This window comes from Scyliorhinus canicula, chromosome 13 (assembly GCF_902713615.1).
Source record: "Scyliorhinus canicula chromosome 13, sScyCan1.1, whole genome shotgun sequence".
In the NCBI taxonomy this organism is placed as follows: domain Eukaryota; kingdom Metazoa; phylum Chordata; class Chondrichthyes; order Carcharhiniformes; family Scyliorhinidae; genus Scyliorhinus; species Scyliorhinus canicula.
The window spans coordinates 147928228-147943076 of record NC_052158.1 but is presented as its reverse complement, the minus strand read 5'-3'; the positions used below and the strand labels follow the sequence as shown (position 1 = coordinate 147943076).

At 48.4% G+C, this 14849-nt stretch overlaps 1 protein-coding gene across 3 annotated transcripts in view; it reads left to right on the top strand.

Annotated features, from left to right (window-relative positions):
- Positions 1–7799, top strand: part of LOC119976406 (succinate receptor 1-like) — a 42216-nt gene extending 34417 nt beyond the window's left edge. For all 3 annotated transcript variants that reach the window (XM_038816931.1, XM_038816933.1, XM_038816932.1), the window contains exons 2-3: positions 655–824; positions 6755–7799. In XM_038816931.1, coding sequence (XP_038672859.1) covers positions 822–824; positions 6755–7771 — 1020 coding nt within the window. In that variant the 5' untranslated portion in view covers positions 655–821 and the 3' untranslated portion in view covers positions 7772–7799. The remainder of the gene's footprint in view (positions 1–654; positions 825–6754) is intronic.
- Positions 7800–14849: the final 7050 nt, after the last annotated feature.

Here is a 14849-nt window from a genome sequence, read left to right as displayed (position 1 = left end):
AAACCCACATAGACACGGGGAGAATGTGCAGACTCCGCACAGGCAGTGCCCCAGCGGGGAATCGAACCTGGGACCCTGGCGCTGTGAAGCCACAGTGTAATTCACTTGTGCTACTGTGCTACCCTATCCTCAGGAGTATGGAGAAAGTTAAATAATGAAGGTTTGTTTTGGCAGACAAAAGGCCGCATCGCAATATATAGTTCATAAATACCAACTGGGGCTACCAATCATGACGGTCCCAATCCTGACCGGCCTTTAGATATCTGGCTCCAGCGTTCCAGCTGCTAGGCCCCCGCCCAGCAGAGAGGGAGTTCGTAGTTCACGAGACACACGGGGAGCTCAATTAATACAATAACTATGACTAGAATTAAATGTTGTGAAGCATTTCAGGACGTTCTGAATTTGTAATGGGCATTATCTCAGTGAAAGTTTGTTTCTTTCTTAGAAGCAATACCAGTGACAATAATGTTTGTGACTAAACTGTTGGTTAATTGTACCCTCTGCCCTTGTGTTAGTTCATCTGGAATAAATGCGAGAAAAGAGCGGTTGAGCAAACAATTCAATTCTCAATCGCTTCACACTTTTATTTGCACCTCCTTGTCAGAAGAAAGCTTTCATTTCACTTAATTGAATCTGGTTCCTTTCGTTTTTCAGAATACCAAATTTATGGCATATCCTCCCGGAGATTGGGAAAATCCAGGCCAAGAGCTTTATTTTGTAAATCGGGGGTGGTAGACGAGGTGCGGTCTATCCACTGCACGATACATTTTCAACCTCACAACTTCAAACCTGGTCGGGGGGGGGGAGACTGACATCCCAATATGGTAAGATAACATATATTGTACATTCCAACTTCAGCACTGAAGTAATGATTTACTATCTTCATTAGGTCGAATAATTAACTCTTTCAATATGCATGTTTCCCATTTAATAAATGTTTAAATGAAGAGATAGATATGGATGGGGAAAGGCATTCCGCCTGTTCAGTTACGTCCATCTATTTTCATTGGCATTGCACTTAATTCAGTGCTACGCCATTGACGCAAATAAGAGGAATAAGTCTTCTCTGAATCATAGGAAAGTTCTTCACAAAGATCTTATTGGACCATATACTGGGGCTCCCGGGATCACAGTGTGGTCTTAGGGCTAACCATGGGACAGGCGATATTGTTTTGAAAGTCAGACACAAAAATTGAGAGAACAGCGTCAGTATCTATACGTGCTATTCATAAACTTAACTCAAGCTTTTGACCATCGACCTGGTCTATGGTATTTGCTCCCCAAGCTACAATGTCCAAACAGGTTTATCAAAATCCTGTGCCTGATGCATGGTTGGACGTGTTGGTGCCTGTGCTGAGATGTCTGATGCCCTTGCAGTAAACTATGGCGTAAAGCAAGGATGCATCAAAACTCTGAACTGTTCAATCTCTTCTTTGATGCAATGCTCAAGGAATACTACCGGAGGAATGCCTGCAGACTTCAACATTTGCTGCAGCCTCTCCAGACCGTGTGTCTCCACCATAATCACAGAGGCAGTAATCAGAGAGCTTCACGTGTAAATTACTGTGTACTAGCTGTGCGCAACAAAGAAGGCCTCCAGTTCTCGACAAACAAATTCTCGACTGCTGCTGGAAACCTTTGGCCTCTGACCCCAGCGTCTCAAAGACGAAGGTCATGTTTCAGCCAGAACCAGGCACGTGGAATGAAAGACCAGAAATGCACCACTCTCAGATTCTCATACCATGACAGTTTGATGCCACTATTGATGAATATATTCCTGCACAGGGCCAGGAGATAGGTTCTGCCAAATGCCAACAGCATGATCATGTCTGGAAGCAGCATGACATTGAGCTGAAGACCAAAATCAAACATGACCAGGTCATTGCCGCCCTGCCATAGGTTCAGAATCCTGGGTCTGCTGTAGGTGTCACATCAAAGCTGTGGAATGTTGCCACCTAAGACACCCAAGGTCATGAAAATTTGACGACAGGGCAAAACTAATTAGCAATGAGGTCCTTCATTGTGTTGGGCTAAACAGCATGGAGACCGCCCTCCAGGAAATTCAGCTTCCAGTCAGGTCATGTATCTTGCATGGTTGACCACATAAACCCCAAGAGATCTGTGAGAGCTGCTTCTCGGACCATCAAGGTGGTCAGTATAGAAAGGACACATGAAAGGAGCCCTGAAAACTTCTGAACTGTAGACTGTTATGTATTCATGCTATTTCTAGTACTTTCTTACAAGCAGCCTTGCAGGAGTACAGGTGTAATTTAAGAGTCCGGTCAATTGACATCATTGGTCATTTGTGCAGGCAGGCAGTCAGTGTAACATAACAGCCTATAGTGGCAACATCTTCTAATAAAAATCTTCAATTATTTGCACTTTTGAAGTCTGCAGACTTAATTTTAAATTTTCACCACATAAGAACTGACGACATGATAGGCATACCGGAAAATAAATAATAAAAGTTGTTGCTGAGACAGCTGACAATGGGGGAGCCAAACAACTGTTACGGCCACTTGAGTAACTGAAAAGTCATCGAGGAATCCGGGGAAAACAACTTTGAAAAGAAGCCCGCCACGTGCTCTGCCCAAAATGAACTCGGCAGCCGTGAGGATTACAACACATTTAGAGCTGGGGGTGTAGTAAAACACGAAAGGAAAACAGGCTGAGCTCATGGCCGAAATTCTCCGACCCACCGCAGGGTCGGAGAATCGCCCGGGGCCGGCGTAAATCCCGCCCCCACCGTGGCCAGAATTCTCCGCCGCCCGGGAATCGGCGGGGGCGGGAATCACGCCGCGCTGGTCGGTGGGCCCCCCGCGGTGATTCTCCAGCCCGCGATGGGCCGAAGTCCCACCGCTGTCAGGCCAATCCTGCCGACGTGGTTTAAACCACCTCTGGTGCCGGCAGGAGCAGGCGGCGCAAGCGGGCCCTGGGGTCCTGGGGGGGCACGGGGCGATCTGACCCCGAGGGGTGCCCCCACGGTGGCCTGGCCTGCGATCGGGGCCCACCGATCGGCGGGCATGCCTGTGCCGTGAGGACACTCTTTTTCTTCCGCCGCCGCCACGGCCTCCACCATGTCGGAGGCGGAAGAGACCCCCTCCACCGCGCATGTGCCGGGGTGATGTCAGCGGCCGCTGATGCTCCGGCACATGCGCGACTCATGCCGACCGGCGAAGGCCTTTCAGCCAGCCCTGACGCCTGTCGGCGGGGCGCAAAAGGCCATTGCCGCCAATCGGCGGAGCGGGAGCCAGTCCGGCGCGGGCCTAGCCCCTAAAGGTGCGGAGAATTCCACACCTTTTGGGGAGGCCCGATGCCGGAGTGGTTCTCGCCGGGTAGGGGAGAATCCCGGCCCATGTTTGCCTTGTTTTGGGGAGAAAGGAAGAAAGGTAGTGCTGAACAATTGTAGCATATCTTGGACATACAATTCCTTCATTTGTGAAAACTGGTGAGAATATTTGGCTCTGTGGGGCGGTTTGCTGTATTACAGAGCAATTCAGCTTATATATAGAGAGATTCAACTATTTTGTTCGAGCGAACAAGATTGGTACGGTCAGGAAAGCAGGCACAAAAACCCACAATGCAATAATGGAAATATTGTAGGGCCACTATTCACCAAAACCTTCATTTATCACAAAAAGATTCAGGTTTCATGAGCACAACCAAGAAAAGGGTGAATTGATTGCACAGTTGGTAGCTACCCTGAAAAGACTGGCTGAACACTGGAAATTTGGAGATGTGTTAAATGATACCATCAGAGATAGATTAGTCTGTGGTTTAAAGAGCGAAGCTATTCAAAAGCGGTTAATCAAAAGTAACCTGACCTGAACGAAAGCTTTGGAAGTTGTTGTATCCATGGAATTAGCAGCCAAGGAAGCTCAATACTTGAGGTTGAGCACAAGAATTCTCAAGATGCCGCCGAAACACGAACACAGATACAGACTCGTACTCGCCGTAGGTGTGCTAGAACCGGGCACTCAGCAGCAGATGGTTGGAGCAAAGACATCATGTGCAGAAATTGTGGCAGAAAGGACCACATTGAGCGCGCTTGTTGGAAAGGGAAACAAGCTTCAGGTAAACTTTTCAAAAAGCAAGAGCTTGCCTCGCGGCACTGAGGACCCGGGGTTCAATCCCGGCCTTGGGTTAGTGTCCATGTGGAGTTTTTTCATTCGCCCCGTGCCTGCATGGGTCTCACCTCCACAACCCAAAAAAGATGTGCCGGGTCGGTGAATTGGCCGTGCTGAATTGCCCCTTAATTGGCAAAAGAAAAGAATTGGGCACTCTAAATTTATTTTTAAAAAAGCATGAGCTGAATAAATCAAATGGAAAACTGAATAATGGAAAAAGCGTTCACATGATACAAAAAAAGGATGTAAGAAGAAATTTGATTCGCAGTCCAAAGATGAACTGTCATTAGAGGTGCTGGCTATTGCTGGTGAAATAAACCATTAGTGGGTCACTCCTTTAGACGGTCAGTTGGTGAAGATGGAGGTGGACACTGTGGCAGCCGTCTTGTTGGTACCAGCAACTGGATATCAAGAAAAACTCTGACATATTACTTTGAAATCCTCAAAGGTAGGGTTAAAAGCTGGTTTAGCTCCGTGGTCTAGACAGCTGGTTTGTAATGCAAAACAAGGCCAGCACCGCGGGTTCAATTCCCGTACCGGCCTCCCTGAAAAGGTGCGGAATGTGGCGACTAGGGACGTTTCACAGTACCTTCATACTCGTGGCAATAAAAGATTATTATTATTAAAAGCCTGCACTGGTGAAGTGATTGCATTGAGGAAATCTGTTGTTGTAACAGTGCAATTAGATGGACTGACGGCAGATGTGTTCTTGCAGATAATCAATGGAAATTATCCAGCACTAATGGGATGAACGTGGCTAGATTGCGCCAAAGTAAATCTCATAGAATGACAGGTTCTGAATCAGGTCTACCCTAAAGCTTGAAGAAACGTGCAATTGTCTTCAACAGTGAGCTGGGAAGCATGAAGGATATCTCAGTAAAGCTGAAGATCAAGGAAGAAAGTGGCGTGAGATGCTTAAAGACTGGGTCAGTGCTGTATGCAATCAGACCCAAGGTAGAGGAAGAATAGAGGCTGGTCAGAACGGGAGTCCTTGAATTTGTTGTGCCAATTGAACTCGTTATGCATTGAACTTGCCATAACAATCAGACCCGAAATGAAAAAAGATGGATCTGTATGCGGTTGTGGAGATTTTAAAGTCACTATTAATCCTGTCCTGTGTGCAGATCCTTTACCCCTGATTGATGGCCTATTTGCTGGATTGACGAGAGGCCAACACTTCAGTAAAATAGATCTCAGTCAAACCTATCTCCAAATGAATGTAGATCAGGAATCACAACACCTCTTGATGATTGTGACGCACAAACGGTTGTTTCAATAAAAAAGATGGATCATTTGGCATCACTCCCTCACCAACCTTGTTCCAATCAGCTGTGGACTAAATTTTAAGAGGATTAGACGGAGTTACCTGGATGACATCTTTGTTACTGGAAAAATTAGGAAAAACATCTCTGCAAGATAGACGCCACACCCCAAAGATTAGAAGATTATGGATTAAGAGTCCATAAAGGCAAATGTGAATTTTTCCAGTCGTCAGTTGAATATCTAGATCATACCATTGACGCCGAGGTCCTTCGAAAACCAGAGCCGTTACTGGGGCACCCACACCTCAGAATGTGAACCAACTCCGCTCTTTCTTCAGTTTACTAAATTGTGATGGAAGGTTTATCATTTATCTCTAATCTGACTACCGTTCCAAAACCCTGAAACTATTTACTGTGTCAAAATAAAAGTGGACATGGGTTGATCAATGTGAGAAAGCATTCGTGCAAGCCAAAGAGGCACTATAGTCGGAAAGCCTGACACATTTTGATCCAAATTTACCGCTGCAACTGGCATGTGATGCATCACCCTATGGGGTTAGGTGGGGGCCGGTGGTTTACCACATAATGCCCAGAGGTGAAGAGAAGCCGATAGCCTTCGCATCCAGGACCTTGAATAAGGCCGAATGCAATTATGCGCAGATAGAGAAAGAAGCCGTAGGGATCATTTCTGGCTTGGAATGATTCTACTAATTCCTGTACTGGAGGAAATTCACTTAATTGACAGAGCATCGTCCACTAACACATATTCTAGGACCTCATACCAGGATTCCATCAATGGCACGAACAAGATGCAGAGGTGGGCTTCGGCCTGGTAAGCGCACACATAGACGATCAAGTATCGCCAGTCAAACCTTCATGGAAACACAGATGGGCTTTCCCAACTACACTTAGCAAATAGTCAGTAAGCAATTCATGTGGACACATTTCCTACTTCGATCAAGTAGATAGCACTCCTGTAACTGCAGGACAAGTTAAGCAGCATAGTTTGTAGATTGCTGCAAAGAGCCGGTGTAGAAATCATGGGTCAAATGGCCTCCTTCTGTTCTGTAAACATCTATTTTTCCATATGGCTCTATCTTGGTCAGGCCAATTGTTGAACATAACTGATCCTGATTGTCCTGCCTCACGTGATTCTGCCAATTGAGTAATAACGAACCGATTGTCCCCTGATTCGCTGAAGCTATTGTACCATGAAGACATTGAAATGGTAAATGTAGTTCAACATCATTCCATCTTTAATATCAAAAGGATTTCTCTAAAACTACATGATGTTTTTATCACGTTATTGAATCCTTTTTCCATGACCCTAACGTATTATGTCTGTTGTTTTTTCTTGACTTCCAGGAAACGAATGGCACGTGTTTTGACATCAATCCTCAGCTGGAGAAGTATTACCTTCCGACCATGTATGGAATAGAGTTTATCTTTGGGCTCATAGGCAACCTCTCTGTGATTTGGGGCTATATATTCTGCCTGAAGGATTGGAGTTGCAGCAATATTTACCTTTTCAATCTTTCCATCTCAGACTTGGCTTTCATTTGCACCCTCCCCATGCTGGTAGTCTATTATGGCAAAGGCAACGTGTGGACGTTTGGTCAGGTAATGTGCGTCGTCAATAGATACATCCTTCACACTAACATGTATACCAGCATCCTGTTTCTCTGTTGCATCAGTTTTGACCGGTACCTGCTGGTGATGAGGCCACTGAAGCTTCACTCCTTTCAGAAGAAGGGGAACGCCATTGTCATCTGTCTTGGTATTTGGATATTTGTGACAGTGGAGTTGGTGCCGATATTCGTTTTCGTCCATGCTGATGCTACCAACAGCACAGAAAGCGACTCCTTCCTCAAGTGTTTAGATTATGCGAGCTCAGGAGACGCCACCTGCAATCTGATTTACAGCCTGTTCCTCACGGTTTTTGCTTTTCTAATCCCACTCAGTGTCATGCTTCTCTTTTACATGGAAACTGCTCGCGGCCTTCAGAAAATACAGCAACAGCGTTGTAACGTTCAGGTGGAAAAGCCCCTTATGTTGGTCATTTTGGCCATTGTCATTTTCTTGTTATTCTTCACCCCTTATCACCTAATGCGCAATGTCCGCATCGCTTCCAGAATGAAGAACAACGGTCTGTCCGAATGTAGCAAACTCGGTGTCAAGGCTGCTTACGCTATCACCAGGCCCATAGCTTTCCTCAACTCCATCACCAACCCCATTTTCTACTTCCTGTTGGGGGACAAGTTCAGGGAGCTTTTTTTCAACAAACTGAAAAGCGTCTTCTTGAGAAACCCAGGCGGCTCCAATCAGAACGAAGAAAGTACCACCAGGCCCACTGGGTTAACTACAGGTTCAGAGACAATTTGATAAATAAAATCTATGGTTCATAAAGCTCTCCACGACTGGTGGTTTGCTCACCTGATTGTCGAGGTCCAACACTTGTTAGGATTTGTTTGCTTTGATTCATCATAAAACTCCATTATCATCGTGCTGGGGTAACAGGAGACACATTTAGAATCATAGAATTCCTACGGTGCAGAAGGAGGCCATTCGGCCCATCAAGTCTGCATCAAAGTTCTGAAAGAGCACCCTACCTAGGCCCACTCCCCTGTCCTATTTCCACAACCCTACCCCAAACTAGCATATCCCAAGGACACCAAGGCACATCTTCAGCATTGGCCAATCCACCTCACCTGCACATCTTTGACTGTGGGAGGAAACCAGAGCACCCGGAGAAAAGCCAGACAGACACGGGGAGAATGTGCAAACTCCGCACAAGCAGTCACTCAAGGCCAGAATTGAGCCTGGGTTCCTGGCACTGTGAGGCAGCAGTGCAAATTATTCTGGAACCGTGCTGCCTCGGATACTTCGATACGCAGATGTGTCTTGGTCTTTCTTCGTATAGTATTTTCAACGTTGTTATCCCCTGACACAATATATTCCCTCAGGAACATTTTGCAAAGCTCATACTTGGTCAAAATATAACCGGAAGAAAGTTATAGTAGGGGCATCCATTTTGTTGCTCTTCTGCTGTGGTATGTGCAATTAAAGTATTCCTGTGACACTTTGGATTTTCACCAGGTGTCTTGTGATAGTTCTCTTTCTCCTGGACAGACTACATTTTAAACAAAAGCAGCTTGGCCTGGGCAGGCATCATCTGTCCAGAGCATGTAGACAGTGCATAAACTTCCTCAAGACTGAACAATATTTTAGAAAAAGGAACAAAACTGAGGGCGGTGAGGAAACAGATTCTAGAATCCCAGTGTAAATTGCCATTGAAAGCCATTTGTGGTAAAGCAGTAGCAGCATTCAGGAATGGTTAATACAAGACATATAACCGTTCTAAAGGTAGTCACCCAGTGAGGTAATCATCCTGAAAATTGTCCTCCTCAACAGTCAAATTGTCTGTTCAGGGGATCATTAATGAGACAAGAGGCCCAATTTAGGACGAGGAATGGGGCCTCCTATTTGCCATAGGAATTGTCCCACCCCTTTACCTTTACAAGTGCCAGTCGATGATACATGCCTACCGCCAGCTGCTCTCTCTTTCTTACCAGTTGTCAAGTGGCTCACTGTACCATTCCACCATTTTCTCTTTGGTGCCAATCATTGCTTGGAACAGGCTTGTACCAAGTCAAGGCCTATTGCTGGGTTCTAATAAGCCTCATGTCACGGAGAGAGCATTTACGTGTCTGTATGAACGGCCATTTCTGAGCATGCACTGTGGTACTTGGATGAAACAAACATGACGGACAATGTTACTCTGCAATTAGTCCTTTTTGCTGGGACATCTGAATCACAGTCCAGTTGCTCACAAACCATTACAAAGAAAGGCCTGTGAAATTTCCCCCTCGAATTGTTTGACGTATTACCCCCATTGTTGTGCCTTTCTTACATGGTCATGTCCCTTCCTCGTTGAAAATCCCATCCCTAAAAACAAGTACCTTCATTGTGAGGTGTCAGATGCTTTTGGAAATGTTACAATGTGTTGACTTGCATCAGTGGGGGGGTGGGGGCAAGATCGGTTCATTTGTTAGGGGCAGCAGGGTAGCATGGTGGTTAGCATAAATGCTTCACAGCTCCAGGGTCCCAGGTTCGATTCCCGGCTGGGTCACTGTCTGTGTGGAGTCTGCACATCCTCCCCCTGTGTGCGTGGGTTTCCTCCGGGTGCTCCGGTTTCCTCCCACAGTCCAAAGATGTGCGGGTTAGGTGGATTGGCCATGCTAAATTGCCCGTAGTGTTCTAATAAAAGTAAGGTTAGGGGGGGGGGGGTTTGTTGGGTTACGGGTATAGGGTGGATACGTGGGTTTGAGTAGGGTGATCATGGCTCGGCACAACATTGAGGGCCGAAGGGCCTGTTCTGTGCTGTACTGTTCTATGTTCTATGTTCTAAAATCACATGAGATCACCCACTTCCTCCACCACTGACACACCTTGGGTGCAGTGTGAGCTCTCCACAGGACGTGCTTCAAAAACTCACCAAGGCTGCATCTCCAGCATCTCCCAGATTCATCGCCATCACACTTAGAGAAGCAAAAGCAGAAAGGGCTTGGGATCACCATCACCTCGAAGATCCCCCTCATCTTGACTTTGTGCATGTCCCTTTCATCACTTCATGGTGGACCAAAATCCTGGAACGACTTAACTAACAGCATCATGAGAGTGCTTTCACCACATGTGCTGCAGCTGTTCAAGAAAGTGGCCTACCATCAACTTCTCATAGGTAACTAGGGATGTCCAATAAATACCGACCTTGTCAACAATGTGTAGGAGAGTAGAATAAACTACCCCCGCTAGATACCTCCAGAGCAAAGGGTGTGACCACAGTAGGGTTACTCTATAAACCCTTGTATTCAAGCATAAAACACATAGTGCCAAATTGTCATGTCTCCGGATTGAAGTAGACTGGCGTGTTTGACCCTATGGAACTTCGGATGTGCTGGGATCCATGGGAATTTTCCCAGAAAGTTCCAACTTCCAATCAGCAATTCATTTACTCCCAAGGATCCCCCACAAATGTTTCCAATTCTCGCAGACCAGCAGGACTTCCCAAGATATTGATTCAGGAACTGTTATATAGATTAATCCTAGTGTGACCTCTAGCTAATTGCACAATTGACTCCCCCCCCCCAATCAGCACCTCCCCCAACCCCAGACCCCAACTACCCCCTCAATCGACAACTACCCCAGTGGCTCAATCCGACCATCTCCCGGACCTGATGCGAGTATCACCCCGACCACCCAATCACCTTCCCGACCCAACGTGGCTACACCCTGCGTCACCAGCCACCTCCTCCACCTGATCCAACTACCTGCCCGCGTCGACTACCCACTAATCCACCTCCACACCTGACCCACCCACCCCCACCTAGCCATTTTCCATCTCATCCCCCGCCTTACCTACTTCCCCACTTAACAACCTCACCCACATACCCCGGCCCACCTACCCACTTCACCTACCGGCCCATTCGCTCACTGGAAACTGGTCTCAGAAGACTCCGTGAGAAATGCGCTTCAGAGTCAAGCTGAGGGAATGTTCAAGTGTAGTAACGTTCCGGCAATGATTGTTGCTGAGGGAATGTTTAAGTGTCGCAGCATTCCGACAATGATTGCTGCTGGGATATAAGTTTATTTGCGACATAATGAAGGTTCCTATCAAGAAGGCACGAATGCAGATGAACATTTAATACAATTTAATGCTCTAAAATAAGTTCCCAGCAAGGTTTTTCTGAAGTGCTCAGATGCTTTGAATTCTCTCCTGAGATTGTCTGAAAGTAATGCCTAGAATTCTCCTTTTCGTAGACAGGAAATAAAGTGGATTTTCTAGTTTTGCTGGCCAGGTACAAAGTGGAGATCAATCACCCGTTAAAGAGCTGTCCAAGTTTACTTCAACAACATCCTGATGTAAAAATATCAAACATCCTTGTATTCAAATCCTTGGGCCTGCCCCTCTTTATCGATGTCGCCCTCCGAGATCTCTGCACTCCTCCAGTTCGACACTCGAACACATCCCTGATTTTCAGCGTGTTGCCACTGTGCCTTCAGTTGCTGATGATCTGGAATTCTCGCCTTAATGCTCCCTGTCCTGTTCCCTCTTTTTTTTGTGGCTCAGTGTTTTATGATGTTAAAGAGAAGCTGTTGTTAACAATTCCATTGATTTCAATGGAAATGAAAATGGGGTGTGTTGGAACCAACAATTCTACGGACACGTGCTTGTAGGATTAGAATAGCGGTTTTAATATACTCACAACAGAGCCATCCGGTTATCCATTGAACTTTCGGTGAACTGGCCGGCTGACCATGTGGCACTGATCTTTATACAGCAGCTCCAGGGGGAAGAGTCCTGGGCGGAACCAAGGGAGAAGCCCAGTACAATTCTCGAGCATTCCCAGAGCTACTGCCCCGGTGGTCAGGTAGTGCAACTGCACTTACAATATAGGCACATGTATATACAGATTATAATCCGGTGTAAATCACATTCACCACATTCACCCCCTGTGAGAAAAATCGAGTCCAGCGGGGGTGGTGGCTCACAGAGTTAGTCTGTCTGGTGGACGAATTGTTCGTTTCGATCTGCGGAGCACCGGGGTTGCAGCCTCTTGCGGTGGCTGGGTGGGTGTTGAGAGCTGGGGTACGATGGCAGACTCCGGGGCGGGTCTCATCTGAACTTTATACACCTCTGGCTCGACTGGAGACTGGGGGCGCTGGGGGCGGGCTGGTTCTGGCACGTGGAACCGGTGGGGTGAGCTTGCGGAATCAGGGGTGCGAGGGGGCGGCAGCTTAGGGAACGGGGTAAGGGGTTCCTCAGTGGGGGTGGGGGGGGCTGGATCGGCCAGGTCCCGAAGGGATACTGTGTCCTGGCGACCGTCCGGGAACTCCACGAATGCGTACTGGGGGTTGGAATGGAGGAGGCGCACCTTTTCAACAAGGGGGTCAGTTTTGTGCCCCCTGACATGCTTCCTCAGGAGGACCGGGCCTCGTGTCCTCAGTCACGCCGGAAGTGAGACTCCCGTGGTAGTGCCCCTAGAAAAATTGAAGAGTCGCTCGTGAGGGGTTTGATTTGTAGCTGTACAGAGGAGGGGTCTGATTGCGTGGAGCACATCTGGGAGGACTTCTTGCCATTGGGAGACTTGGAGTTTTCTAGACCGGAGGGTCAGTAGGACGGTCTTCCAGACCGTCGCGTTCTCCCTCTCCACCTGTCCGTTCCCCCTGGGGTTGTAGCTGGTAGTCCTGCACGAGGCGATGCCCTGGTCGAGCAGGTACTGACGCAGCTCATCGCTCATAAAGGATGAACCCCGGTCGCCGTGCACGTAGCTGGGGAAACCGAACAGGGTGAAGACACTATGCAGGGCCCTAATGACTGTGTGGGAGGTCATATCAGGGCATGGAATTGCAAAAGGGAATCGGGAGAATTCGTCGATGATGTTGAGGAAATAAATGTTCTTGTTAGTGGAGGGGAGTGGGCTTTTGAAATCGATCGCAAGGCGTTCAAAGGGCCTAGAAGCCTTGACCAGGTGGGCCCTGTCTGGTCTATAGAAGTGCGGTTTGCACTCCGCACAGATCGGGCAGTCCCTGGTGACTGCTTTTACCTCCTCGTTGGAGAAAGGCAGGTTTCGGGCTCTGATGTAGTGGGCGCGCCGGGTGACCCCTGGATGGCAGAGGTCCACGTGGATGGCTTTCAGACGGCTGATCTGCGCGCTGGCGCATGTCCCGCGGGATAGGGCATCCGAGGGCTCGTTGAGCTTCCCCGGTCGATATTTAATATCGTAACTATAGGTGGAGAGTTCGATCCTCCACCGAAGGATTTTATCATTTTTTATTTTGCCCCTTTGCAAGTTGTCAAACATAAAGGCAGCCGATCGTTGGCCGGTGATGAGGGTGATCCTCCTACCTGCGAGGTAGTGCCTCCAGTGACGAACAGCCTCCATGATGGCTTGTGCTTCCTTCTCGACTGAGGAGTGTCGGAGTTCTGAAGCGGATAGGGTACGGGAGAAAAATGCAACGGGCCTCCCTGCCTGATTTAAAGTGGCTGCTAGAGCTACCTCTGAGGCGTCGCTCTCAACCTGAAAGGGAGTGGATTTATCCACCGTCCGCATGGCTGCTTTGGCGATGTCCTCCTTGATGCCGTTGAAGGCCTGGCGTGCCTCGGCTGACAGGGGAAATCGTGTGGCCTTAAAGAGTGGGCGGGCTTTGTCCGCATATTGAGGGACCCACTGGGCGTAGTATGAGAAGAACCCCAAGCACCGTTTGAGGGCCTTGGGGCAATGAGGGAGGGGGAGTTCTAAGAGGGGGCGCATGCGGTCCGGGTCTGGGCCCAGGACTCCGTTCTCCACGACGTAGCCGAGGATGGCCAGTCTGTTTGTGCAGAAAACGCATTTCTACTTGTTATAAGTGAGATTTAATTTCTGTGCCGTTTGGAGAAAACGGTGGAGGTAGGCGTCGTGGTCCTGCTGGTCATAGCCGCAGATGGTAACATTGTCCAGATACGGAATTTTGGCCCACAGCCTGTACTGGTCTACCATTCGGTCCATTGCTCGTTGGAACACCGAAACCCCGTTAGTGACGCCGAAAGGGACCCGGAGGAAATGGAAGAGGCGGCCATCGGCCTCGAATGCCGTGTAGTGGCGGTCCTCCGGGCGGATTGGGAGCTGGTGGTATGCAGACTTCAGATCCACCGTGGAAAATAGCCGATATTGGGCGATCTGATTAACCATGTCTGCAATTCTGGGGAGGGGATACGCGTCTAGGAGCGTAAAGCGATTTATGGTCCGGCTATAGTCGACGACCATGCGAAATTTTTCCCCGGTCTTGACGACCACCACCTGAGCTCTCCAGGGACTATTGCTGGCCTCTATTATCCCCTCACTGAGCAGCCGTCGGACCTCCGATCGGATAAAGACCCTATCCTGTAGGCTGTATCGCCTGCTGCGAGTAGCTACTGGCTTGCAATCTGGAGTGAGATTGGCGAAGAGCGGAGGGGGGGAGATGCGCAGCGTGGTTAGGCTGCAGATAGTGAGTGGGGGCAGGTGCCCGCCGAAGCTGAGGGTGAGGCGCTTGAAGTTGCACTGGAAATCCAGGCCTAATAAGAGTGGCGCGCAGAGGTCGGGCAGGACATAAAGTTTAAATTTAGAATAACTAGCGCCTCGAATTGTGAGCGTAGCAACGGTGCGTCCTTGGATTTGGACTGAGTGGGAGCCCGAAGCGAGGGCGATAGTTTGGCTCACCGGAAAAATAGAAAGCGAACAGCGTCTTACCAGCTCTGGATGTATAAAGCTCTCGGTGCTCCCGGAGTCAAAGAGGCATGGCGTGCTGTACCCGTTGATCTGGACCTCCGCCATCGAACTTTGTAGGTGCTTGGGGCGGGATTGATCCAGGGTGACTGCGCTGAGTTGCGGGTAGTCGGCGGCTCAATCAGCTGTGCTGGTGGCCCCGTGATGACTGCCCT